The sequence below is a fragment of the Gloeophyllum trabeum genome, assembly GCF_000344685.1.
Source record: "Gloeophyllum trabeum ATCC 11539 unplaced genomic scaffold GLOTRscaffold_00001, whole genome shotgun sequence".
Classification (NCBI taxonomy): domain Eukaryota; kingdom Fungi; phylum Basidiomycota; class Agaricomycetes; order Gloeophyllales; family Gloeophyllaceae; genus Gloeophyllum; species Gloeophyllum trabeum.
Genome location: NW_006920410.1, coordinates 1,273,308 through 1,300,847, shown reverse-complemented (window position 1 = coordinate 1,300,847; position 27,540 = coordinate 1,273,308). Strand labels below are relative to the sequence as shown.

Below are 27,540 nucleotides of genomic sequence, written 5' to 3'. Positions count from 1 at the left end.
GTCACACGGTAGAGTCAGGACGTACCTGTGCAAGCTGAACCACCAGTTGACACTGCGTCCATTGACAGTATAAGAGTCAGGCCTTGACAACCATGGCTATCACCAACTCAACAATACCCCTCATCCTCGCATCCACACAAACCGCAGTACGCTGTCATGCCAATCTCGACATCCACCATATACTCCGTGACTTCGTACAAGTCACCAGCGCAGTTCCCTCCATACGTCTGGGACGCGTTCAACCTGCGCGAGCGCGATGCAAATATCATGCTCCCCCACGCGCTGAAGTGCCTTGACAAAGAGCAATTATACGGGCAATATTGGATAGTCTGCACCACACAACCCCTGCACGGCTCCCACTCCGTCGACTTCATTTTGTCTTGTACAACAGGCCCCCTGGGTGATTATCCCATCTTCATCTTCTCCGCCGTTCCTTTTTCCCAACTCGCCGAATCATACATGATTCCCCGTATAGAAGAGATGGCTTCCAGGCTGCATCAACTCGTCCCGAACGAGCGGGTTTTCTCCATATTCGCTCCCAAGCCCATCACAGTCGCGTTCGCGAAGCGGTGGTGCAAATTTACTGGAGTACAATTCGCATCACAACCGGAATACTACGCAGCCACTTTCTCTCACTGCACTCGTCGCACGTTCGTCAAGCGCAGGATGACCTATGTGCAGGGGATGTCGTACAAGATTCGTCCCGCCGTTGAGGAGGATCAGGCTGCGATAGCTCGACTATGCAGAGATTTCGCGGCCACCTCGGAGCCGTTCATCCTGTCCCACGAGGCCGCCTGGCGGGAGGCGGGGATGCTTATTCATAATGGAAAGATTTGGGTTCACGAGATATCAGAAGGTGGCTGCGCAACGGACATCGCTTCCATCGCAGCATTCACCAGGGAGAGTGACCGTGTCGCAGCCATCACCAAGGTCTACACCAACCCCCTGTGGCGGCAGCGAGGTTGCGCGGAGCGTCTCGTCAGAGCCGTGACGGAGCACCTGCTGAGGACGAAGGAGAGCGTAGTCTTGTACGTGTCGCACGGGAACCCTGCGGCGAAGGTCTACGACAGAGTCGGCTTCGTCGGACTGCGCGGCAATGCTGAGCAATACGAGGGGGTAGACCCATGGCTCGAGCTTGGATTTGACCCGAAGGTTACACGACTAGGACATTGGTGAACGAGAACTGATCATTGCCAAAAATGAACATCTGACCCCGAAACAATCTGTATAGAATAAGCTTCCACAAATGTCTCTTCATTCCACATCGACCCGTCATCAATTCATAATTGTACTAGGCCTAGGACATTGTCATGTAGCATAGATGAAGACATACCCGATACCGTACAATAATTGCAATGTACTGATAGCCACACACCCTGTTTATGGAACTGTCATTATGACGTATCCGTACTAGTACTGCCACCAATTTACATATACATATACCTGGCATGCAGGGAGCACCTCGCACGCTGAATGTACTTCGCGGTTATGCCAGTTCATATCAATACGTCGCGGTGATTGCGAAGAAGGTTTTGACACATCGCCTATACGAGATTTCGATCTCGCCTGGCGCCGCGTTCGCACGCCCTCTCCTTGTAAGTTCGACGACATGCGAACATCAATGTCCGTTATCTCAGCGATTTTCCAACCCTCGCGGAATGTATTGAGGACGGAACTTGCTGGATACGGGGATACAGCACCTGCAGTGTGGCCCTCGCGCGTATACTCACAGCTCTGCCAAAAATTTCAGGTTAACGATCAGGACGACTCCGGTTCCTTCACATCTGAAAGAGGGCGGCCCGATACTCCAGCTGATGTGCACTCGAAAGTCGAGCTTCTTCAGGTTCCCCCCATAATCGCGGGATGACACAGCTTGTGGCAGTCTGCCTCCCTCCCTTTGACCAGGTTTCAATACGACCACGGCTTGGGGGGGTAGTTGGCGCTGGTCGATATTGCTTCCCTGATGAACGGATATACGGGAATGTAAAGCAATTCTGCAGGCCGGGTACCACGGGGTTTGTGGACGCAATCTCTTATGGATGCCATGGGCTCACGAGAAAGAAGTGCATCAAGCGCTCAGCCCAGGCGCTTATAACGAAGTAAGTCATTTTGCCTTGTTTTCTCGAGTAAATCGGATCTTACGTGAGGCTATACGTTGCTATCCTCTGATCAAACGCATACCAAGGCTCTTGCTTAAGTGCTGTACCAACAAACGGTGTAACTCGCATCTTTCCTTCATGGAGCGAAAATCTGCGGAGTACCGTCCTCCTGTAGCGCTGGTGTAAGTATACCGCATATCTACATGAGACAGGTGTCCGCAGCTGGCGCTGGACGGTTCGGCGCATGCCAGCGGGCTCCACTGGCCTTTCAAGCCACGCTTCCTGTGCGCCAGTATGTACCATCACTTTGCCATGAAAGCCGCTGGAAGCCTGATTGCGCGTTGCTAAGTCACAGCTGATTCACCGGGAGAGCGGGTGGCATGGCTCTTTGTGTGCGACCAGATGCACTCCCCACTAGGCCCCTTTTGCGCCGCTGACATGTTGACATCCAGCGTCTCGGCATCTGACGATGAAACTTTCGCTCTCTGAATTTTGGGAACAAGGTCAGACCGGGGCGATTTTACTAGCTATACCAAGTTCAACTTCACTGCGTCCATGACGTCCATAGCTTGTAACACCTGACCCCGCGGGAGCAAACGGACTTCATACTTGTGATACACCCTCTATCTGCCTGTGCACACAGACCAGCAGAGCTTCTCATAGCTTGCCGGGGTATTATAAAGGATGTCGTCCCACTCGAAGCTACCATCACCCTCGTCGCCGCCCATCTCCCCAACTACATCCTCGACATGCCGATTCCGAGCGCTCTGATTGGGGACCACATCAGCGCCCAATCCTACCACAGCCCGTCCTCCATTCCTCACGGCATACTCGACTTTCTACGGAGCGATAGCCTTGTCGAGGGCCCCGCCAACATTATTCTGCCTCATCTATTGAAAACCATAGAGAAGGAACGGCACAACGACCCACTCCCTCGAGACCAACTCTGGATTGTTTGTCAGAGGCACGGTGTTCTTGACTTCGTTCTTTCGTGTACGGAGGGGCCGATGGGGCCCTATCCTGTGTTCATTTTTGCTTCCGCGCCGTTCTCTCAATTACTCGATTTCGACTATACCCGCCCTGCTGTCGCAGCCCTCGTCCATGAACTACTTGGGGCAGGTGTCAGTCGGGAGCGCGTCTTCTCAATCTTCGCCCCGGAGCCAGTGACAGAAATTTTTGCTGCTATTTGGTCCCAAGTGGCTGGTGTGCGACTCGCTCGCTCGCCAAAGTACTACGCAGCGACGTTCACGTACTGCACGGCGAAATCCTTCATCAACAAGACCATGACCGTGCTCGATGGCTTCTCCGTCTCCCTTCGTGCAGCGGTTGACAGAGACGTGCCGGTCATCGCCGAGCTATGCCAAGCTTTTAGCGAGACCTCTCCTCCTTTCCTCCTCACGTTTGAGAGAGCATTGGAGGAGGCAAGGATGCTGGTTAAAGATGGACAAGTGTGGGTGCATGAGATCAGGCACGAGAGCGGAGAGCCCGACATCGCTTCGATCGTAGCGTTCACCCGGGTCTCGACAAATGTTGCCGCTATAACTAAGGTATACACCAACCCGAGGTGGAGGCAAAGAGGATGTGCTCTGAGGCTGGTTAGGAGGGTCACTAAGCAGTAAGTTTCCCTAGGTTCATAACTACGGGCCACACTTGTCTAATGTGCATTTCTTTCCAATTAGCCTTCTGAAGACCAAGCAGGCCGTTGTGCTTTACGTCTCACACGGCAATCCTGCCGCACGCGTGTACGACCAGGCGGGATATGTAGGCTTGAGGGGGAACGCGGAGAGGTTCCCTGGAGTAGATAGGTGGCTCGAGCTAGGCTTCGACACCGACGTCGTGGAGCTTGGTCATTGGTGATTTCCGGCGAAGTAGACATAATCACACCTAGGGCACACCGGCGAAGTTTTTGAATTGTTATTCCAATATATCTACGCGCTAGTACATACCACGATAGTTCTCTGGAATAATAGCTAAATAGCACCCCTCGTACAACTGCACAGAAATTGTGCCCAGGCTTGAACTTACAGTAGGCTCTGTCCAACATCAACGAGGACCTATGCTCTCACTGGGAAAGATATTCTGACGCTTGTCGTTGCCGTTGCCGCAGGGTACGTGACACCGTTAGGCACATTACCTTCTCGTAATAGGCCTAACCGCCCTCCCGAAGGTAGTCGGGCGGTGAGCATGAGCACTGATTCAGAGATGCTACGAACTTTGATATGTCAAACAAAAAGGGTCAGGGATCTACGGAAGAATTGCCATTATCTATACTGTATGGCAGCCGCAGACGCGGGTGCTAGTAGAGCGGCTCGTGGGTTGAAGAAGGTCATTGATGTGCATCGGGCTCTTCTTGAACATGTTCCGAGAAGCATGTCGTATATTGAAACAACTGCATTGCGTTTGTATGTAAAGTACAAGAATAATACAACAGACACAGAACTTCGATTACTCCGGATCGGCCACTATAGAGTCAAGGGTCATGGTGGCCAAACTCAGCCTTCGAGCTTCCCCAGTAGCCAGGCACTCCCCAGAATTTCACCCAGGAACGCTGGTGCATGGACCCATCGGGTTTCCGTCGTCGGAGCCCTGGGAGTTTATATGAGCCTACAAGCTTAATGCAAACGCTGCCCGAAATACTTACGCATTCAGACTAAACTGGGCCTGCTGCATTACCATCACGCCAATGACGGCCCAGAACCAGTTCATGTTCTGCTTATAACCGGACCTTGTAGCCAACGGGGCGAAACTAGTGTACACCCATAGCCCGGCGAGGAATATCAGCGTCTCCGAAACGAATATGAGACCTGGATGGTCAAAAAGGCCAGCGCCGAAGGAGGTATTGTCATGCGGCATGACTTTGACATCGGCGCGGTGGGAAGGCCACTCGAGCAGGAAATGGCTGCCTGAGGTGAGGGTGATCACCGCCAAGTCTTGGAATGATACTTGTCGCCTTGTCTGGGTTTTGTAGACAGCGGCTAAAATTGCACCTGCAGGCCAATATCGTAAACACAAAATGAATAGAATGGCAAAGTTGATACGCACCTACTACAAACATCCCAGCCAAAGAGTGGCTGTAAGGATAGTCGGTAGCATATGGGAAGCATCCTTTCTTTTGCAGACCGGGATCTACTTGGAAAGACTCGATACCGAGGAAATTCAGCACGAAAAACACAGCGTCAGGCAGAGCTCCGGCTAAAGCGAGGAGCCAGAGCGGGACACCAGGAGCAAATGGTTTGGCAACGAGACCTGGGAGATGCTCACTGATGAATGAATCGTCAATTTAATTGAAGAGGTCGACGCACCTGAGGCGTAATGCGCAATCCACATCTTGCGAATGTAATACTACTGTAGTAGCTGTAGTAGCGTAGGGTGACTCGGATAAGGGATACGGACGGACGAACGAGCTGTATTTATACGAGGGGTTAAGTAATCCATGACCTTGGGCATGATGCAATGTGCTGGGTGCTACGTTGGAGAAGGAACATCGGTGGGTGCCAATGACGCTGAGCGGACGAACTACTGACGGCAAGCGGAGCGGAGTAATCGTGGGAATCCGTGAACCTACCGACGCGTATGTCGTGATTCCAAATACGGTATTTGTTCTGTAAACTCTTCTTCCGGTCCTAGTCTGACAACTCTTCGAGACAAATGCTTGGTTCATGGTTTGCCGGCAGAGGGCATAGGGAAAGCAGCGCTGGGACTGATACGCTCGACTCCTCTGCACTGCCGCGAAGGTCCTCCGTATCCCGCGAGGCCGGCGAAGGCGTGTCTCAACGTGCTGCCCCTGCTGCTTTGTCAAACCCCCATGACGCTGTTCTAGCGGAATTATCTGGTGGCGGTCAAACTGCTATATCGTCGCAGAAATCCAGTGTGGGTGCCCAGCATGGCTCGGTACCAAACGACCAAACCCCTTCTCGTTCACCGTCTACAGCGGCGCCTACGCCTGTTCCAGAGACTATGTACGATCCTTTCACTGGTGCGCCCTTAGGAACAATGCATTCGCCGGTTAACACTGCTCTGGAAGATCCGGAAGCTACCAGAGACCAGTTATGGAGCCATCTCTCCCGTATCCGTGAATTACAGAGTGACATTGCTGCTATGCATGTCACCATGGAAAAGATTGGACAGCCTGACAACAAGAGACACAGGAAAGGAAAGGATGAAAGGATTGCCACAGCAGCACTGCGACTGAGGGAGCGCGAGTCTGTATGGGACACTGAGGGTGAGGGCGAGACTGAACCCGAGCTTGACTCCGATAAGGAGAAGAGGAAGGCGAAAGACGAAGAATTTGACAGACTGGCTGACAAGTTTATGGGGCGCAAGGAGGCTATAGATGACATTATGAAGAAGGTGAACAAACCCCTACTTCAGTCAACACTTCTGCTGACTTGGCTGAGACATAACGTGTATGGTTCCCTTCAGCTGGATGAACTCTCCCAAGCGGTCACTACTTTCCACTCGTTACGGACACCTACGATTGACTTTACAGCATCGGGCGGGAATGCTTCCACGGTCCAGCCTACTCCGACTACCTCGCCTGTTGCACCTCCAGATGCAGATCCGTCGAGCGGGTACGACGTTGGGCCTTTGACTTCCCGTCCATCGACTCCTTCAGTGCTGTCCAAAGGAACCGTTTCCGCCTCTGCTATAACCTCATCTCCTCGGGTAGCGGCTGCTGATCCTGCTGCTGATGCAAGTCCGGAGAAGCCCCATCCGCCAATATTCCTTACTCAGCTCGGGAGTGACCATCCCGTCCTCATAGACAGCCCTGCGTCTATCGAGATCGGCTTGCCCAAGACCAACACCTGACTCGTTTCGCGAAGAAGCCACACATGAAGCTATAAACAGGCTTCGTCATTCCCGCCTTCGCAACTTTTCATATTACGCACAAACACTGGGAGGTTACTAGGCTACGTGTGAGTGGTGACTTAACATCGACGCTACACATAACACCTGTTGGTACTTTCGGGTTATGTCAAATAATCCAACCGTTTTATCTTCCTGGAAGGGGATCTGTGGCGCGGGGCGGGAGGTACTATCCTATGCGACAGCCATACCGGACCATCGCAATATCCTTGACTTCTGAAGTATATATTCAATTGTACGAGAAAGGAACGGCGTGTGCCCAGTTACTCGGTCCTAACTGAAACATATCACCGGTATTGTCTAACACATGCGTGTGCTTCGTCGATTCGTTGAAGCACGTCCGTCGCTCGTGGGTGTTCTCTCTACTTCGACATTTTCAGTGTTTTGCACTTCGACGAGCAATTCACGTTCCCGGGATCCCTGCTTCCATTGTATACGGCTCATCTCCAAATGGCTGAGAAGCCACTGTGGGTCCGTCCCGAGCCCTTCTGACAACGAATGTATGCTGAGCATAAGACGGCACATAGATGCCGACATGATAGCTGCGGTAAAGCTGTCACGCAGATCGCGCCTGAGGTGCTGACATTGTGTATGGTGGATGGCACGTACTTCGCGTATACCGCCGCGGGCGTACAGCTGATAAAGTTAAGGTCGACTCCATCGTGATACCGGTAGGGAGTGTGCTGCACATACCATGACCGTTGAGTGTGACAACGGGATAAAGGCACCAATGACACAGAATACCAAGGACGCTGCAGAGGCGAGTGACATGCGTGATGATTCCGGTATATGAAGCTGCCGCTGGAGACTAACCGAACATGATGGCGAGTAATAAACTACCTCTAGACCAGGTTGGGACCAGGGGAAATGCCTTCAGACGAATTGCACAGACATGTAGACGTAAATTCACTCTAATAGGACACGCGACGATATGACATTGCCGCGGTTCCCCTTGAATCTACGTTCGACTACGATAGAGTACAGCACGCCTTGCAGGAGGATAGCCGGGAACCAAGCCTTCCGCTGGATATTCCTGCTTTGCGCACGGATTTCACTGAACCCGAAGCTCGCTACGACGTTCCCGAGATCAGGGAACGCAGAGACAGTGAATAGCAGAAGCGTGGCCATAAGAGCGAATCTGATGGTGTATCACCCTGACGACAGATACCAGAGCCGTCAGGTATGCATAGCTGAGAAGTTAGTGGGCAATACAAAGGCAAGAATCAGCGCAAAAAATAACGTCGTCGATGGAGGTCACGGAACCTTGCAGTAGGCAGAGTAGTAGGCCGGTGGCGAGGATGAGCACCGCCCAGCTGCGGGGCAAACTAGGCAAAATGGAACGGGAAAGTTCAACCATGGCTCACGTCTGCTCCGACGAGGTCGATGAGTTCAAACAACATACAAAAAGGTTCCCTCTACTCACTGGTTGCGATTGATCTCCTGACGCGAAAACTTGTAGACGTCACTTCGTGATCAGCAAGGCAACAAAAAAAACGCACCGAAGGTTTCAAGTCTGCGAGCCAATGACGTCAATTAATTATCGTACAACATCCGCGCACGAATCATACACTCACAGGAAAAACGAATAACGAGGTATACCGGTTCTGTCGACATCAAGAGGCAATGAGTAGGTGAATATTAGCGCACTGCATGCCTCACTAAAAGGAACATGATCCGGGGTAAGCTCCAAGTGCCCTTCCAGAAGTACTTCACCTGTCGGGCCGATTTGAGACAAACGGCAAGGAGCATACACTTTGAAAGCGACCTACTTCAGCGTGCAGTGTGATTCAGATGCAGTGATCCCATAAGGACAGTGTTATGCCGGTCATGATCAGTGACACCGCGGTGGTGTCATTGAATAGCACTTGGACAAGATGGCGCGTAGAGCCCATTGATGCCCAGTACAAGCTAAAGGATATGAAGTTCGTTAGGGGAGTAGTATGGATCGAGGGCGATTGGCTTAAGTAGCAGGATACGGAGCCAATGACAGGGAACGAGCTGATGATCTGCAAAGTAACAATGCCTACATAGACCGATGGGATACAAGTTACCGGTCTCTGCCTCCCATCCGAGACCTTCGGAGAGTTCAAGCCTGCTGAATAGATCACATGTCGGAAAGGGTTTATCCCTTGGCTCGTTGAAGCTGGAATGGCCCCAAAGCTCTACTGTAATTCCCAGTTCAGGACAGTGATACCATCCTGGGGGAACCTATTAAACAGCAAAGATGAGTCCCACAAACAGCTCATTATTTTAGGTTTCTCGTACAACGCCGCAGCTCACCTGAACGACCATTCAAAGGCTCGGGGTGGACATATCTGTGGCCAGTCCGAATATAACTCAATGTGCTGCCACTGGCCTGACATACTTTTACACTTCCAATTGATTGACCAGACACGCAATGGTGATCATATCAGGGTGCATGTGTCGTACAGCGAGACATGCCATGACTACTAGGCGTCTGCAACTCATACTCATCCTCCGTCCGCCCGACCCCCACCTCGACGATCAGCTCGCCGTCTCGTGCGCCTTTCGTCCAGTGCAGCCTGCTCATCTCCAGGTGGCTGAGGAGCCAATCCGGATCAGTCCCGAGGGAGACTGACAGAGAACGGATGCTGAGCATCAGACGGGACATTGACACTGACATGAGTGCCGTCACGAAGCTAGAGAGGCCACGTCGTTGTAGCGGTGATGGGAGACGTAGTGCTTCACTACTCACTTCGAGTATACAGCACGTATCTCCACCTGGCAGGAAAATGATGAATTCGCAGCCTATTTTCCAGATGGGGGTGAATCATCTTACTGTAGTGTTGGCGTCGAAACCGCCTACGCCGCATATCAGGAGTGCGCCTGTGCGATAGTCAGAAAGGCGAATGGACACACGCGCCGGACCGACTTAGATTGCTTGACGCACCAAATAAAACTACAAAAAATACAGCACCCCTACAGAACGATATTAAACCGGCTGCGGGCAAGTCTCATGGAAAGACGCTTACTCTAACAGGACACGATCTCTGATGGCATCCTCGTCTTTTAGCCCCGACCTCCGCATATACGTCCGCGCCGTGCACAAACCGTACAGAATCGCATGCACGATAACGGCAGGCAGCCACGCTTTCTGCTGTATGGTGATGGATCTTATTAGGTCCTTGTTGGCAAGGCCTTGGGGTGACCCGAAAGCGACGACGACATATATCGACGCGAGCATTTGCGAGATGACGAAGAGAAGAAAAGTGAGCACGAGTGCGATTCTGAGCGGCTTCGATCTCGCGGAGAGGTACCAAAGCCGTAAGGTGTGCATGGCTTTGCGCAGCACGCATTAACTTGAGCCACCGTCGAATGTCGAACGGGCAGCAAACTCACCCTGGATGATGGAGAGCAGGAGGCCCGTGCAGACTATCAGGACTTTCCATCTACGATCGGGTACTCAGCGCTACGTCGAATCATGGATAGGTCCACTTCGTCTTACATCTGCGTGATTGGTCAAAGCCGCGTCATAGACACGAACGTTCACGCTGCGCTTACTGGTGGATGACGACTTTGGCTTCCTAGCACTGAGAGGAATCGTTAGCAGACGAGTAGCCGGGAGCGAAGAGGTCGCGCGGTACCGTATATCTCCTTACTTGGTAAATATCAGCGGGGGAGAAAAGGGGGTTATTATAGTACTTACATGAATGTAGCCAGTGTTATATATCGATTCTGTCCAAGGAGAGCGCGGCCGACGTTGATGACACCGCATTAAAGCACGACTGGAGGATACGCTACTCACCAGGAAGAACAGGACCCGCGACAAGCTCCACTCGCCATTCCAAAAATATTTTACCTAGGATGCAGGAAACATATAAGCCCACCATCCCGCCCCTTTCACAAAGACACCACGTACCTCTACGTCGAAGCTCGTACAATAATCCCACATGACCAAAGCCACGCCGGACACGGCCAAATACTGAGCGGACTCATCCTGCCAGAACGAAGATACGAGTATGTCGCCCATAGCACGACCGCGAAGGGAAAGGGGGGAGGGGGCAGGGGAGTAAGGCGGGGTCACGTCGAGATGAATGAGATATACAATATCAATGGAGCATTTGATGTTTCGTACTCGTTCGCCAGGTGCTTTAGCGCGACGTGCCCGGGGGCATCATGATGCTGTCGGCGGTGGGAACAGAAACTGACGCATTCAATTGCTGATCATAGGTGGCGTTTGGGAGTTGGGCAGAATCTGGTTGCTGCGTATTCTGCGATGGATGAACGAGCTGCTATATGTAGGAGATGATCATCAGTCGAGGCTGTAGCGATAGCAGGAACTATATACAGCACCTTGGTGTAAAATACATGTGCAGAGTTTTATTGATAGATGTCGTAAGTCGAAGTGCTGTAATGATACGTGCCGGAGAACGTGCGGCGGAAGCTCGTGATCACTCTACTCGATACATGAATCTGTGGTCTGTGGATGTGAAAGATGGTGTCCCCTGAACGTCTGTTAAATCTAACATGACACGGAAGAATCACATAGGACACGAGACATACCGAGATAAGTATCTTCATAGCGAAAGATCATGCATTACGCCACTTTGATATTTCCTTCACTGGCACCCGTGATTGCTGATGGTGACAGAGAGCTTTGTCGCATTTAGCGCTGAGAAAGTGCTCGAGGACCTATAAATACAGCTTCTCTGATTGAGAGTGGCGTTTGCATCACAGCGTGCGATACTATGAAGGCAGGGAAGAGGAATCCCGGTCAGATATTGATTCCAAGCACTCATAGCATCTTGCACGCGGGCGGTCGCAACACTGCATAGAACAACGTTCGACTCCGACTGCGGTACTGAGGCATACCAGACGGAGATAACGCGCGAGTGACAGAGAGTCTCGCACCTATGAATGACAGCCCTTCATCTGCATGGTCGGTCTATGGACCACGAGTGCCCCTGCGTGATCGCCAACGGGAGACCGAAGGAACATAGGAGACTACGCACCCACCGAAGGACCTATTCTTATAGCCCGTATCATACACCCCTTCGGCATCCCTTTCAGTGGCCCTGATGCTGATGGACGAGCTGTCGCGTTTGGCGTTGGACAAGCCCTTGAGAGTGTCTAATTGTAGCTTCCACGATGGGTGACGTGCGGGCTCTGTATCCAATAGACGCACCCGTGTCCGGATGGTTCGAAGGCAGCGAAGGAGAAGCCCAGGAGATTCCAGGCACTCATAACATCTCAAACGTGGCACTGGCAGACACTGCGCGAGGTAAGGTTCGTCTCCGACTCTTGATTGATATCAGACGAACACAACGCGCAAGTGATAAGACGCACATGTGAATCATATGTACCCTCAGCGGTGCTGTGCTACGGATTGGATCAAGCCTGGGCGCATAGAAGATGAAAAGCAAGGGCAGGCTGCTGGGGGCTAGCCAGACCCGAGCGTAAAAACTGGCCAAGGTCAAAGATAAGTTTTCTTGATGCCGGGTTGGTGAGACCTCGAGGCTATTAATGACGAGCCCAAGACTAGGACATTGTCCGGAAGGCGCTGCCTGCCGTCTGATAGACTGCGAGTTCGAAGGACATGACGCACATCGCGCAGGGCTGCCCAAAAGACTGCTGGTCGGTGCATGACAGAATAGTATAACGCAAGGGGGATGAGGTAGGCAGCTCACCCGGTTCTGGACGTCGACGTGTAAATGCACGAATGAAAGCGGACCCTCGCATAACATTGGTCCCAAGCTAGGGTATCAGACTGCTGCAAAGGCATAGAGTACTGAGGATGAAGTGCAAGTGCGCGGCGCGCATTGATGAATTACCAATGAAGTCGAATGAACAACGCATTCCTCATATTGATAACGATACCATATTTACAGCACAAACGGAGCGCCCGAGAGTCTCTGGGTATGGGGTTTGTAGAATGAGTAACCAGGGTGAAGGGGCACGACGTGGTTGATACGGAAGGAGAACGTCAGCGTCGGGAGGTTGATCCTTCCGCGCACACAACTGACAAGAGGCATATGATGGAGATGACGATGGCACACTGGAGCAATCCCTCATACGCAGACGTAATACCGAGCGTTACAACATCCGGACAGGTGAATCCATTGCAAGTACAGCTGCCAGTCGTTGGCGGGGAAGAGGTCAAGGTGGAGGAGACCCGGACCGACAAGTTTCCGCATCCGGCGAGTCCACGTGAAATGCACAGCCACGGAGGAAGGCCAGCGACGACAAATCGTGGACTGAACTAGACTGGACTGCTGTTATCGAGTGCAATCGACCTATCCATCAATCACTTTTCAGCAAGAAAACAAAGTCTTGTACTGCGCGATCGGATAGTGGGCGGGACAGGGATTACGGCGTCTGACTTGGACTGCTCTTTTCGGACGGAAAATCTCCATACAGAAGCGTGCACCCAGAACACGTTGCTTCAACGCGTCCGGCCACCTCTTCCAAACAATACACGGATACGCCACCCGCGCGCTAGCACAGAGGTCATTTCTGCCCCGCTGCGGAGCTTTGCAGGCTGAACACGACGCCCCTCGCGTATAAAGTCGAACTCCAGCGTTTCTTACGCTAGCCTTGATCTCATCTCTCATTTCCCTATCCGAGCTCTTGGCTCTCTTTGTCCCATTTGACGCCCTCGGCTCGAGCATGGCTACTACTTCACACCTCGGGCTCCCGCCCGTCCCGCCAGAGCTGAAAGCGATCATCCCCTACGTCCAGCGCGCAGACGAGCTCTCCTCGCGCGACCCGATCATGTCCTACTGGTGCGCCTACACCGCCGCCCAGACCGGCATCGCCCTCAAGTCCAAGGCCCCCGCCGCCCGCACCTACCTCTTCGCCCTCCTCTCCCTCCTCGAGAAGATGAAGGCCGAGGTCGTCAACACCCTCGGCAAGGCCGGCGGCGCGGACGCGGTCGAGGACGAGGCCGCCAGCGCGGCGTACGTCGAGAACTTTGGCTTAAGGGTGTTTGAGGGCGCGGATTCGGAGGATCGCAGGGGCATGGCTACTAGGGCTACGGCGAAGAAGTTCTTGGCGGCCGCGAACTTCCTCGAGATGCTCAAGATCTTCGACAAGTCTGTAGTTCCCGATACGGTACGTCCATTGTCATATCTACGACTGCACACACTAACGATTTCGCTCTCAGCATGATGAAAAGATTCGATACGCGAAATGGAAAGCCGCGGATATAGCCAAAGCCTTCCGCGAAGGCCGCAAACCGACCCCGGGGCCCGCAGGCTCACAACAACCCGAACCCGAACCCGAACCCGAATCCGAACCCGCCTCTCCTCCCCTGTCCACAACCACCACAAGCACACTCTACGCCTCCCCCTCTCCATCCACCACAGGCCCCAAACTCGCGCCGGGCTCCCCGCCAAAATCCCCTTCGTCCTCCTCCCCGACTCGCACCCCGCGCAAGACCCCCTCGCCGAAGATGAACCCACAGGACATCCACCGCGCCAACGCCATCTCCCCGCCGACCGAGCCTGCGACGTACACCCACCCCGTCCCGCACAGCCACATCCCCAAGCACCTCCAGGACCCGGCGCGCCCCGGGAGCCCCGCGTGGAGCACCGTCGCGACCCCCGGGAGCACCGAGGCGGTGGTGGGCTGGGACCCGTCTGCGAAGAAGACGTCGGGATTGGGCACCGAGGTGCACTTGGGCGACGACGGCGCGGCGTACCCGCGCGAGCGCATCGCGCCCGACGGCGGCGGGCTGGACATCGCGCACAAGGGCGCGGGGGAGGCGAAGGCGAGCGTGCCGCCCTCCCCGCCGACGCCGAAGAGGGTGCACTTCACGCCGTCCGTCACGGGCGGGCTGACGGAAAGCGAGGGCGGGAGCACGTTGTACGACCCGGAAGAGGCACAGGCTCAAGGACAGGCGGGGTTCGTGGTCCCCCCGCCGGGCCTCGTGGGCGCGGAGCCGACGATACCGGGCGCGGTGGTGGACGGGGTGCCGCTGCCGCCGGGCTTTGTGCCGAAGAATATCGTGCCTACGCATTCGCACTCGCCCGTGTCGCCCGCCGGACCTTCTGCGTCTTTCCAACCGCCGCCGCCGCCCTCCCAGCCTGCGTATGCCGCCCCGCCCCCGCCTCCTCCTATTCTACCCCCCGCGCCCCCGGAGCCGGTGGAGGTGAGTCCGCAGGTGATCGCGCAGACGCAGAAGCACTGCCGGTACGCGATCTCGGCGCTCGACTACGAGGACGTGGAGACCGCGCGGAAGGAGCTGCGCATCGCGCTCGGGATGTTGGGCGGCCTCTGAGCGGCGGGCGCGGGTTGAGTTGATTCTGCAGCGAGTGTATGTGCGGGTTAGCGGTGGACAGGGGTTGGGCGCAGGGAAGATCGCGATAGGACTCTGGGTTTCTCGAGTCGTGTCTTCGCTGGCGATGATTCCTCGGGGTCGTCTGTGCGGACCCGTCTGACCTGCTATGGCCGAGTGTGGACTCGCCCGAGTTGAGTTCTCGCTGGCTGAAGATTCCTCGGGCCGCTGTCCACCTCCCTTCGCTGCCCCCCTTCGATCCCCGTACTGCGGGCCCTAGGATTACTTTGCGGGCCCGCCGGGGCCCCATTCGCGAGGGCTATCTAGGTGACTGCACCATCGCGCTGCATACAATTACCTACGAGCTCCTACGTTCGTCCTCATACGTCCATGGCGGCAGAGCACGCGGGACCTTTGATAGGTCCGGCCTCGCATGGGTGCACGCTGGCCACCCAAGTGCGGCTGCTCACATCGCCTCCCACGGCAGTCCCCGGTGTATCTATTTGGTTTCTTGTTATGTCCTCGTACATACTTTACCAACTTCCCGTGGCCTATCCGCGATCAGTGCCCCACTAGTCTTCTTCCCCTTGCTGTGTCGCGCGTGCTTACACCCCAGTTATTGCAGTGCTACGCTCTCCTCTGGATTCGCGATCTTGTCCGTTTTATATTATTAATTTTTTATTCGCCTTCGGTTGGCCACATGTATCATAGGGTTTATGCGTCTTATGCACTTTCGAATGCGAATACATATGCGTTGTGCTTGTGTATGCGTCGGAGGCGCGGTCCGAAGACCGAGATGGACCCCCAAGCGCCCACAAATGCACTTGACAATGACAAGCCGCCAATATTAATGACGCCCGCGTTGCTCTTGTTCTCATCTGAATCTTTACGCTGCATCCCATTGCTGAGCTGCTGGACCTCCTCCGCGACGCTGAACAGTGCGACGTCTCAGGATCTGCTGTGCAGCCTGCCATCGAATTGCCTCACAAACTGCTAGCGCTCTAGGTCTCGAGCGCCTCGGTCCTCGATGCGCATTTGATGACTTGTGTGTACTGCCGGTGCGCCGGGTAATGACGGCGAGATCATTCAGAATAGGTAGATGAATTACATCTTGTGATAATAATCTGTCTGCTGTGTACGCTAAAATGTCGATCTTTCCGCCCCAGGCGCCCAGAGAGAAGCGTGGTGTCTGGTGCGGCGGTGCTAAGGGTGCCGTCATACTAACAGATGTTCGAGATGGCCCTGCTTTGCTGTGGAGGTCAAATAATCGAGACCTGTGATAGTTCTCGCCGCCGTTCGATATAATCTCCCTCCTCCACAGCATGGTGAAGCTGTCTCCCGTGCGATAGGCTGCGCTGCTACAACATAGATCATCGCGGTTGCACTTATTGTCACGCAGATAGCGCTGGAATGTTCGAGGGACACGTTCTTGCACCTGCAGAGCTCTTAGGTAGGGCGGCGTATCATCTACGGCATGAATAGAGACTCGGGCTAACTTTATCTGACGTAGCTGTGCTTCATGGTCGAAGTACTGCTCTGAACGATGCTTCCACAGGCCAGCGAATCCAGGCGCTCCTCAGTTTGGCTTCGGTCTCAGAGGGTATCATACGTCTGCCTGAACATGTTATAGGCCAGATCCTGGACTTGCTGCAGAAGGTCGGTAGGATGATTCACCGGCATCGTTTTCGCCGTAAATGTGATGTGTAACCTTCCAAACAGTCGATTGATGAAGAGCCAGATCAGAGTCCAGATCGTACACGGTTGGAGACGAGCCTCAGAAGGATCGCCTACAAATCGCGGGTCCTGCACCCAGCATTATTCCTTATTGGCGTACAGACCGATGACCAGTTCCCAATATCCGGAGGAGGCCATGCTGACATATTCAAGGGGACGCTGGACGGGAAGCTGGTTGCCCTTAAAGTTTTGCGAACATTCCAGCAATACGACGCCCACACGAAGGACCTTCTACAGAAGGTCTACTACCTTCTCTCTCGTTCCATCCGTTAGTCGTTGACCCTCCTTGCAGAAGTTCCATCGTGAGGCTATGATGTGGAGACAGCTCTCACACCCTAACATCTTCCCCTTCCTCGGGGTTTGTGACCATTTGTTTGATAAAAGGCCATGCATGGTCTCGCCGTGGAGCTATCATGGCAATGTCATGGAGTTCCTGGAAAAGAACCCTAACCATGATCGTCTTAAGCTGGTATGTGAACGCCTCGTCGTACTGCGCAATTGTTGATTCCAAATGGCTGGACAGTTACTAGATGTTGCGACGGGCCTTGCATATCTGCACGGCCCAAATCGAAAACTCGTCCACGGCGATCTGAAAGGCGTAAGTGCTGTCTTTACTACTTAACTTCTGAAGTTAACCATTCCAGGCGAACATCCTCATCGACTCAGATCTGCGTGCCTGCATCACGGATTTCGGCATCAGTAATTTTATGGAATCGTGCACTTTGACTTCTCCGCCGTCTATTGCAAATGGGTCGCTTCGGTGGATGCCCCCGGAGGCGTTGTCCCACATGCTGGGTGCACGATGGTGCTCCGTTCGAAGGCCTTCTGGCGATGTTTATAGCTTTGCGTGTGTTTGCCTTGAGGTGAGCTCCAGAGTCGCTGCTGCTGAAGCCGTATGAAAAATATGAACCTAGCTATACACGGGCAAGCCACCGTGGTCAGATCTCAAGAATGAGCTGGCTGTGATGTACGAGGTGCTGTTGGGTCGTAGGCCGGCCGGCCCCGTCGAAGTTCCAAGCAGGATCTGGGCACCCTTGATACAGTCCTGTTGGGAACAAGACCCCTCTGCGAGACTTGCAGCCGAAAACATTGTCTTCATGCTTTGGGGCATTCGTATATCGGAATATTCGTCGGAGTTCTTCGATACTTGCGACTTGGATTGCGCTGAGACGTTCCTGCGGCAACTTCCTGTTGAGCATAGGCCACGTTTGCTCAGCGCACTAGCCTTCAAGGTGGTCTATGACGAGGACTCGGATGTGAACCTCGTAGCGGAACTCTTCAGGCGCGCTTCCGCGAAGAATTTGTGCTCGGTCACAGCATTCTCGGAGGGGCTCATGCCACCGAGCAAATATGTACAAGATTTCCGTCAAGACGGGGCCGTGGCGAAAGCATGGGAGCGAATGATGGCTATGATGAGAGGCGCAGGATTGGTCAAGGATCATTGGTTCTTCTGAGTCTACCAGTTCACCGTGACGTCTACAGATCACCACCCCTGCCTGTATGTTGTTCATGTTGAGTTCTTACTGCACGCTCAGAGTTGTGAAGAGATCCGATATGCAGAAACTTAGTATGGCACGATGATCGAATTTCCTTTCGGGCCCAATACATCTATCGACCGTGTCATCATGTAAGCAGATATCTAGCCCAATGGTGCACCTAATCTCCCATAGGAGATGATCTCCTAGGCCTTGCTCTCCATTGCTGTACATGTAACAGGTTTCGTGGCCCTCGTGACGTTCCTGCCTCATGGAGATTACGGCATGCATGCTATGATGAGTGCTATCTAGCCATAGCCTACAAGGCAGGTCCACGCCGAATCGTCCCGCCGGTGGCGGTTCTAACATTGGTCCGTCTTCTCTTCTCAGACGTTCCTCATCGGAACATCGACCTCACAGCCTGACGCAGATACGGGCTCGGGCTGTACATGCTCTGTCTTGTCACCTCGTCTCAGTCCTAGTTATATCGTGTTGCGGACGCTCTGCCACTATTCACATCCTGCGCCTAGGTATCGCTACGGAGGAGCTACCAACCTGCCCGGACAAGAGCAACTGTTTGCTAATTGGCCATCATCATGGGCTTGAAGGAAGAGATACAGGGTACGTGAATCCTTTAGGCCGTTATATGTGGACTGCATTGGTACTAATTTCCTCTGTCAAATGCAGGTTTGCTCGAGCTGCACAGATTGAGCGATCCACAATTGCACACGAATCTACCTCAGCTCATCCGCCGCGAGTCAATAGCAGACCATATTCCTAGTCTTCCAGATAAGATTCGGGACGACTTCTTGGACCTAATTCAGTCGGTAATGTCGTTTCGTCATAGAGGTCCGGATCAGCATTAACATCCCTGTAGGTTGCCGACGACAAACCCGAATATGCCCATGAGCTCGAGGACTTGCTTCGAAAGATAGTGAAATTGCATGAGATATTTCCTCCGTGCCTATTTCTGCACAGGGTCGAAGCTGAGCCTCACTACACTGCCGGTGGCGGTTCAAGCGACATCTTCAAGGGAAAACTCCTCGAGACTAATCGAACCATTCGAGTCGCGCTCAAGGTACCCAGATTGCATATACTACGTAGCGACGAGAAACACGAAGCTACAAAGGTTGGTTAAACGATCCGATCATTTCATACACTACTGACGAAATAGCAGCGATTTTACCGCGAGGCGATCACCTGGAGGCAACTTCGCCATGAGAACATATACCCTTTCCTCGGCATTGGCATGGAGGAGCTCTTTGGAGATAAGCCATCGCTAATATCTCCTTGGAGCGACTATGGAAACGTAACGGAGTTCTTAAAAAATCATCCAGACCATGATCGTGTCCAGCTTGTACGCCTTTCCATTAACATTATATAATATACACTGATTCCACTTGCAGATCCAAGATGTTGCAGAAGGGCTGCATTATCTCCATAACCGAGACCCGCCGTTTGTTCACGGTGACCTGAAGGGGGCGAGTTACAGTCATGAACTTACAGCGGGAGCGAATCACTGATCCCTGTCACAGGCAAATATTCTCATCGATGATCAAATGCACGCCTGCATAGCAGACTTCGGGATAGGGAAATTTCTGCATACCCCTGGTACTTACCCAGCGACTACCTCGTTGAAGGGAACCATGCAGTGGATGGCCCCAGAGCAGCTTGCTCTCGGCAATGATCCTTCGAAGGCCAGGAGTCCGGAGAGTGATGTGTATAGCTTTAGCTATGTGTGCCTTGAGGTGAGTGACTGTGTTGCTCGGGATTTCATGTTGCATGAGGACAATCCAAATCTTAGATATACACTGGAAATGTACCGTGGCCCGATACAGCAGAGTTTGCTGTCATGGAGAAGGTACTCAATCGTCAAAGACCTGAACGCCCCGCAGATATTCCGATTCCGGACCAAATCTGGTGCATAATCGAGAAATGCTGGAAGCAAGAGCCACGGGCCAGAATGTGCACAAAGGATATTTTAGCGGTGCTATCAGATTATAGGACAGAGCTCGACCTTCAGATGCTGTATAGTCTTCCCACCGAAGGTCTCGAGACCAAAGTGAAGGAGAATCTAACGCCCAAGCGCAGCGTGAACATCGCGAAGAAGATTACACCGGATTTGGCCAGACTGATCGATGTTTTGAATCAAATAGGGTCTGTCAATTCGTCGGAAGTGGATACCATTCTCAAAGAGCAGCTTGTCGGAAGGTTCTCCAATCTCCTTGGCACCTATCCGAAGCTATGCAAGACAACTATATCCATGATCCCAGCAGTCAACTTGAATACCAATGGTGCCCATCATACACAACACGGTGAAGATCATACACGACCCATGGAAGATCATGCGCGACACGGGGAAGAGTCAGGACCGAAAACTCCTCCACCGGCAGCCTCAGGCTCTTATCTGGCATTATTTAACCAGACTGCTGCAGCACATCATAGCGAAGTCAATTGGCACCCGGTTTGTTCGGGACCTTCTCATGCACTGATATGGGAAGTTACTTGCATTGGTATGTTTCGAGCTTGTGCCTGTAGTTCAAGAAAGGTCGCGTATCATTCTCATATGCTATTCTACAGTTGACGGAGTTCAGCAAGGCAAAGGGTGCGGGCTCAAACAACAGCAGGCCAAGGAAGAAGCGGCACAACAGGCGTATCACAGACTTGGCTGGGATAAGCCCGATGCACGTGCTAGGACTCCCCCGAGTCCTGAACATACCCCGCGATCGTCACCGGCCTCGCCGCCTCCACAACGACCGGCCCCAGCTTACCTCCCTTTCCTCAATCAGACTGTGGCTCAGCGGCGTCTGGAGGTACAATATCCTGCCATCTTCGACGGACCTCCGCATGCAGGTAGATGGACTGTAAGAGCGCTGGGTACGTGCACGTATGAAGTACTATCCATGATTGGGTCGACTAATAGATATCCCACCTCAGTCAACGGCGAAGAGAAAGGTAGGGGCACCGGAGAAACTAAGCAAGCCGCGAAGGAGGTGGCTGCCAGAGAGGCCTGCATTGCCTTGGGTTGGGGTTCTTCCGTAGTGCGTAATCGGTGCAAGATGTAATTCCCGAGTCTAATTAATTTCTAAAGGGACTATAACTGGCATTGAAGATCCCGCAACAGAACGTGTGAGTAGTATTGTCTTCATAAACCATTTCTTGACTTTCTATTCCCGCGAGTGAGCGATTAGCGGTAGGCTGTCAATGCAGAAGCAGGAGCAGCGCGAATATCGTGCTGCGTCTGCTGTGCGCATTCAGAGCCTACGAGCCAATCTGAGATATTAGCTGAATAATGTCATGGTGGGATACAATTCTTACTAACGTATCCGCAACGTTTGTAGATCAAATATGTCTTTCATATCACTTCCCTTTGAGTTCATCATGATAATTCCAAATGGATATTCGCAGTGACGGCCTCGGTAGATAGTCTCCAAACGGATGTAATGGCTCTTGACTTGTGACTTGCTGTATGTACAATATATCAGGTGTATGTTAGAATTGTTCCGCCTTGCGGCAGTCACTGTGGCAGAAGGATGGTGACCACATTTTAGGGTTTATCGAAGATAAGCTCAATCTACCAAGTACCCAGAACAGGAAGGAGACGCCCTTGTCGAGGACCACTGCGATGGGCGACGACGAGCCTAGGCGCGCTCCGACGTTGACCGTGCTTCGAACACCGAACGAAGGAGGACCATGGCGCGCCACATCCCAGCACACGGCGACGATGACTGCCCAGTGACGGCGCCCATCCCAGTACTGACGTCACCTCGCGCTCCATCCATCCTCCAGCTCCGTATATAAACCTGCTTGCTGCCTTCGCTGTTCTCCAGCATCTTTTGCACCCAACACTCGCCCAGCATTTTTTCGAAAATCCGCAACGCGATCTCTCAGTCACACTCCACCATGTCCCAGCAGAAGAACAACCCTCTCCTCGAGCAGTTCCGTAAGGGCTACAAGCAGCCAGTGCAGGACCAGCCCGGCGCGCCTGGATTGCAGGAGAAACTCGACCCCCAGCCGTTGGACGATGTGACCGCTGACGGGAAGCCATATAAGGCTGCGAACAAGCTAGAGGGCAAGGCAGCTCTCATCACCGGCGGCGACAGTGGAATCGGACGAGCCATTGCGCTCCTATATGGTGTGCTAGTTTCGAGATTTTATCCTCTGAAAATGGTGCTGATCCGACCAACGGATAGCTCTTGAGGGTGCCGACCTGACTTTGACGTACCTTCCGCAAGAGGAGAAAGAAATAAAAGACGTCGAAGCCCGCATAAACGCCAAGACCGGCGGCAAGCTCAAGGTCGTCACCATCGCTGCCGACGTCCGCAAAGAATCAGTGTGCCAGGAAGTTGTCAAGAAGCATCTGGAGGCTCACGGCCGACTGGACGTCCTCGTCCTCAACCACGGCACCCAGGAGTCCAACACCGAGCTCCCCACGCTACCAACCGAGCAATGGCACAACACGTTCGACACCAACCTCCACTCCTTCTTCTACTTCTGCAAGGCCGCTCTCCCAAACATGGGTCCCGGTGGAAGCATTATTTTCAACGCGTCCATCAACTTTGCGGTCGGGCATCCTGAGTTGATCGATTACACTGCGACTAAGGGCGCCATGATCGGCCTAGCTCGCGCACTGAGCAACCAAGTTGCCGGTGATGGCATACGCGTCAACGGTGAGTGAACAGCATTTCTATCATCGGCCTTGGATGCTGACTATATGCGCTTTGAAACAGCTGTGGCTCCTGGTCCCATCTGGACGCCGCTAATTCCTGCCACAATGACGAAAGAATCAAAAGAGTCTTTCGGCCAGTCGGTACCCATGGGTCGCGCCGGCCAGCCAATCGAAGTTGCTACTTCGTTTGTTTTCCTCGCCAGCGCAGACTCGAGTTATATCAGTGGACAGGTCTTCCATGTCAACGGTGGCGTCGTCATCAATTAGGGCGTTCGAAGAAGCACTGCTAAGAGAAATGAGTGTATGACCATGAAGAAGTTCCCACAACACACGCTGTAGCATAGACCCATCCATGAATGCATGTATTATTCGGGCATCACATAAGAGACGGATTACAAGCGAGTGAGCTAACATAGTCGGACCGAGAAGTACGAGGCAGTCTATGCATCTTTCGGAGAGCATGAAGTCAATGTTAATTAAGAGAATATACACGTAGCCTACGAAACATGGAGTCATCTGTCAGAATTATCCTTTGCTCGCCGTTGCAGGATTCAATTGGTCTTCCTCAAGAGGACTCGACTCCTTCTTTCGAGTGCGGTGTTTCATCCGTAGTAGTGCGAGCAGCGGGGTGGGACCCAGTTTCTGTTAGTTCCTCGTCTAATAGGCCTCCTGCGTCATTTGCCAATTCCTCCGCAGACCTGACCTTCAATCGCGCTTCCGTTGGGGTGCAGTTGTGATTCACGTCCGGGTGGATGTAGAAGACGTTGTCATCGTCGTCCAGTTCGTCCAGCGCACCTCGATGGCTGTAGGACAATCTCAGAGAGAACAACGGACCAGAACGTGCGAGATACTCACATAACCACAAAATGCCTAACGAGTTCCGAGGGACTCATACGCTCTCGCCTGCAGAGCATGCAGCACATGAGTCGCATCCGGTCCAGGATGCCATGATTCTGTGCATCTTGGTGGGCTTGCATTTCTGACTTATACGCACGGGGAAGAGTTATCCAAGGCAAGGGCTCGAGGTCTGGCTGCCTGTGATGGGACGATGTGTGGTAGATCTATAGCAGAATATTGATGAACTCGTCAAACCAACAGGCAAACTGATTGTGACTCACTGCTCTCCTCCACGTCATGGCAACATACACCTCGTCGTTGGAGCAGTATGGACAGACGTGATATTCCTCTCCAGCCTCCATGTCAATGTAGGTGGCGACCTTCGGGTCCATACCACGGGCTATCACCATAGCCTCCGCCGCTTTGCTGGCGACGGTGTCGAACGTGAGACGTTCACCCTGCTGTAGCCATGGAGCAGCCCCAATATGGTCGAAGCATCTTGCCTCATAGTAGTCATGCGGACGGCGCGAGGACATTCTCATGCACTTGTGCAGCAGAATGTGAGGGTATGGTACAGGGTGATCGCATTGCCCACATCGGAAGAACGTCGTTGCCAAGCGGAGCCTCTCGCTGATCCCCTTCAGATCTTCGTCAGGTGCGGCAGGTTCAGAGAAAAGGGACCCGAGCAATTTATACGCGTCATTAACCCATAACGACGCATAGTCCCAGTACAGTGACATTGGAAGATCGAAACTAGCAGCATTGACTTCGACCTCGTTTGGCCGAAAAATGATCTCCTTGAAAGCAGACAGATTAAACAAGTCGGCCACGGAGGGCAGGAAGTTCAGCGGTCCCGAGGAGAGTATCTCGTCGTTAACGAGATCTTGCAGTATGTCCAACCGTTCATAGAGAACGGCCAATCTTTCTCTTGTAATGCGATTATTTCGGAATCTCGTGAAGAGCTCTATCATGGGACCTTGCAAGTTACGCCACACTGAGAAAGACAGACATCAGAAACGAGTTGAAGACAGAGTGAAACGGAAGTGCGGACTGCGATCGGTCAAGGGTTTCGCCTGATGTACGCCCGGAAGTCTAGAATACTCGCGCTTCTCGGACCAACTCAGTTTCTGAAAATCCTCTGCCCATCCTAGTGCTTCCATCCTGGCTCGGATCCTGGGAATGTGCATCAGCCACACAACCTTGTGACCGTCATGATAAAGTTCCATACGCATTTTGACGGTCCCGGCGAATCTGGTCAATCTCCATGCACCTCTTTACCCTCATCTTACTGTACCATGCACTACACGCTGATGTGTGCTGAAAAAACAATATCAACACTGAATCCAGTCTAGAATATCATGACACACATACCTGGCGCATGGCTTGATTAGCAGCGACAGTTTCTTTGATGAGAGAATCGATGTCCGTCTGGAACTTGAGGCTGTCAAATTTCCGTGAAAGTGCGATAACTTGGGACTTCATGTATAGCTGTCCATATCGTCCTTTTGAGAGATCAGGAACAATGGTGGTATTGCATACAGGTCGCTTACTGGGTCGAGGGTCCCAGACATAGGGCAAAAGTTCATGATCCTTGCATAGCGGAAGCTCGATGTGCGCCTCTTCAAAGCCGATGAAGCTGTTCGGCCATATTAACACAATTTTACCCAGGATTAGAACCGGTGTAGACCTACCGCTTATCGAAGCACTTGTGACACGATCTGACGCAGCACGACCACAGTACTTCCATAACACCGGATCGCCCGCAGAACTATGGACCATGCCGTTTGGATGATTCGATAAGTGGCAGCAAGTTCATATGACTTACACTGCACATATTCTCGAATAATAGCGAAGCATATTGCGGCTCAGACAGATTCGGTGGACAATCGGGGACGCCTTCCACGTTCCCTCTCGCTCTCTTCCAGACAGACACGGCAGAGGGATTCAATAGGCAAGCGCGTAATGCCTTGCTAGTTCTGGATAAGCGTAAGAGGTCCAGATGATGCAGTAATTCAAATATCTGCAGAGGTGGCTTAGGGTGAATTCACTACAACATTAAGTGAACGGGCCACCGACTTCGAACAGAAGGTCCAGCGGCATTTCGGGCAGTTTCCAGAGACGACCCTTCTTCTTCCTTCCCTTCGTTAAGATAGATTGCCTAGCTTCCGCATTGACGATCTGGTCATGAGTGTCCTGCGCTTTGCGACGCTTCCTGACAGGAGGCTCGGAAGATCGAGAAGACGTTCCTTGTGTACGGGTTTTGACTGTCTGTAGTCTTGCAGACCGTCGAGGACCTCGGTCTGTCATGATCCAATACGAAATCTCCGGTGAAGAACGGGTAAGATGGCGAGGACTACTTAGTGAATTTAGCAGTCGACTAGGGGTTGGAATAGCCCCTGAATGAGGTGGCACGGCGGCAAACCCCGTGACCGTGAATACGCGACGCGACGCGTCGCGTCACGGCCCGGACCCCGGGGGAATGGCAAATGCAATACAGTGGCCGCAAAAAGTATCCGGACAGCGGTCTCTGGTAAGAAAATTCTGTACAGAGGGAAGACCTTGGTCTCAAGTGAAGCTCATAAGGGGTTCTGTAGACCTCCTCTCGCACTCCCTGGTGTGCACCCTAATGCGGTGTATAACTCCCATATCTGGTACTTATGCATAATGGCAGGTCATCATGACCTTGGCCTCGAAAGATCAGTATACAGAACATGATCCAGACAATTTCTAGTCAATCCAATATTACTGCTGGAATACCATGATCAAAAGGTCTGAATACAAGCCAGGGATCCTGGGTGGGGCATGACTAGCATCCCCTAAAATTCATAGAAAACATGTATCATTTCAGGGGTGAAAATGTGAATCTGCCTTTATTGGCCCTGGGAGCAGTCAATGACCCAGCCATTGTCATCCACACTCGTGAGAGATATTAAATCACATCAGCTGGGGCCAAGGGGACTCGATGCTGGCTTGCCTGAATACAGAAAACTACAACTGCTGGTTTTATGGAATATTTTTGGGGAATTTATTGTGAAGCAACCAGGATACCCTTTGACCTGATAGCTACAGCAGCATTCAGGTAGACTATTAGACTATGCATTGCAGGCATAGTTTCAACTAGCACCCATCTTGTCATGCTGGTATCCAGGATTCTTCAGAGTGTTCCACTGACCATGTCTTGATTCACCCATATCTCCCTTATTAGGCTGTATATGCCCCCTTCCGGTATGTGCGTTACAGAAACCCTCTGACCCTTTAATAAACCCGCATTCAGCTTTACAGGAGTCGCAGTCCTTCCCGCCGAAGAAAATTTCCATCCTCAAATGCCGGTGTCCGGATATTTTTTGCGGCCACTGTAACTGTACAATGACACATGTGCGGACGAACAACCATTCAGCACGCTACCTCTAGTACCTGAATCCTGTCTAATATCTTCCCTCTCAGTATACATGTACAGAAGAGATGCATGTGGATCATCAGGCCTGATGGAGCCCGTTGGTTCTTCGCTCTAGCTCGGCGATCCTAGCGCGCACGGATGATCCGCCCTTGGTACCAGCAGTCGCTCTGAATGCAGTTGGCCGGCCTACGCAGTCACCATTAGGCTTGTCGCGGGCTACAGGTCGA

The 27,540-nt window shown here is 52.8% G+C and overlaps 8 protein-coding genes across 8 annotated transcripts; 6 read left to right on the top strand and 2 right to left on the bottom strand.

Annotated features, from left to right (window-relative positions):
- Positions 1-156: 156 nt before the first annotated feature.
- GLOTRDRAFT_52422 (uncharacterized protein) lies at positions 157-1,292 on the top strand (the record flags this gene model as incomplete). The annotated part of the gene is made up of 1 exon (XM_007862158.1): positions 157-1,292. One exon carries the CDS (start codon positions 157-159, stop codon positions 1,174-1,176), a length of 1,020 nt encoding a protein of 339 aa, XP_007860349.1. The 3' UTR covers positions 1,177-1,292.
- Positions 1,293-2,848: 1,556 nt separating this feature from the next.
- On the top strand, positions 2,849-3,956 carry GLOTRDRAFT_124103 (uncharacterized protein; the record flags this gene model as incomplete). Its single annotated transcript, XM_007862586.1, has 2 exons — positions 2,849-3,714; positions 3,779-3,956. The coding sequence occupies 2 exons, from the start codon at positions 2,849-2,851 to the stop codon at positions 3,954-3,956; spliced, it is 1,044 nt and encodes a 347-aa protein (XP_007860777.1).
- A 575-nt stretch (positions 3,957-4,531) lies between these two features.
- Positions 4,532-5,426, bottom strand: GLOTRDRAFT_118651 (uncharacterized protein; the record flags this gene model as incomplete). Its single annotated transcript, XM_007862585.1, has 4 exons — positions 4,532-4,685; positions 4,741-5,086; positions 5,142-5,345; positions 5,402-5,426. 4 exons carry the CDS (start codon positions 5,424-5,426, stop codon positions 4,592-4,594), a joined length of 669 nt encoding a protein of 222 aa, XP_007860776.1. The 3' UTR covers positions 4,532-4,591.
- Positions 5,427-5,747: 321 nt separating this feature from the next.
- Positions 5,748-6,908, top strand: GLOTRDRAFT_124101 (uncharacterized protein; the record flags this gene model as incomplete). Its single annotated transcript, XM_007862584.1, has 1 exon — positions 5,748-6,908. The coding sequence occupies one exon, from the start codon at positions 5,748-5,750 to the stop codon at positions 6,906-6,908; it is 1,161 nt and encodes a 386-aa protein (XP_007860775.1).
- A 2,467-nt stretch (positions 6,909-9,375) lies between these two features.
- GLOTRDRAFT_124100 (uncharacterized protein) lies at positions 9,376-10,956 on the bottom strand (the record flags this gene model as incomplete). Its single annotated transcript, XM_007862583.1, has 9 exons — positions 9,376-9,625; positions 9,682-9,707; positions 9,766-9,812; positions 9,877-9,905; positions 9,959-10,265; positions 10,326-10,375; positions 10,488-10,510; positions 10,732-10,785; positions 10,846-10,956. The coding sequence occupies 9 exons, from the start codon at positions 10,954-10,956 to the stop codon at positions 9,376-9,378; spliced, it is 897 nt and encodes a 298-aa protein (XP_007860774.1).
- Positions 10,957-13,592: 2,636 nt separating this feature from the next.
- GLOTRDRAFT_135049 (DUF605-domain-containing protein) lies at positions 13,593-15,248 on the top strand (the record flags this gene model as incomplete). The annotated part of the gene is made up of 2 exons (XM_007862582.1): positions 13,593-14,036; positions 14,089-15,248. The coding sequence occupies 2 exons, from the start codon at positions 13,593-13,595 to the stop codon at positions 15,202-15,204; spliced, it is 1,560 nt and encodes a 519-aa protein (XP_007860773.1). The 3' UTR covers positions 15,205-15,248.
- A 1,765-nt stretch (positions 15,249-17,013) lies between these two features.
- On the top strand, positions 17,014-20,319 carry GLOTRDRAFT_52409 (kinase-like protein; the record flags this gene model as incomplete). The annotated part of the gene is made up of 5 exons (XM_007862157.1): positions 17,014-17,175; positions 17,228-17,404; positions 17,459-17,533; positions 19,946-20,158; positions 20,215-20,319. Coding segments are annotated over exons 2-5 (552 nt in total), but the record flags the coding sequence as incomplete, so codon positions are not given.
- Positions 20,320-22,313: 1,994 nt separating this feature from the next.
- On the top strand, positions 22,314-23,346 carry GLOTRDRAFT_89876 (uncharacterized protein; the record flags this gene model as incomplete). Its single annotated transcript, XM_007863390.1, has 3 exons — positions 22,314-22,545; positions 22,604-23,080; positions 23,141-23,346. The coding sequence occupies 3 exons, from the start codon at positions 22,314-22,316 to the stop codon at positions 23,344-23,346; spliced, it is 915 nt and encodes a 304-aa protein (XP_007861581.1).
- Between the last annotated feature and the right edge of the window lie 4,194 nt (positions 23,347-27,540).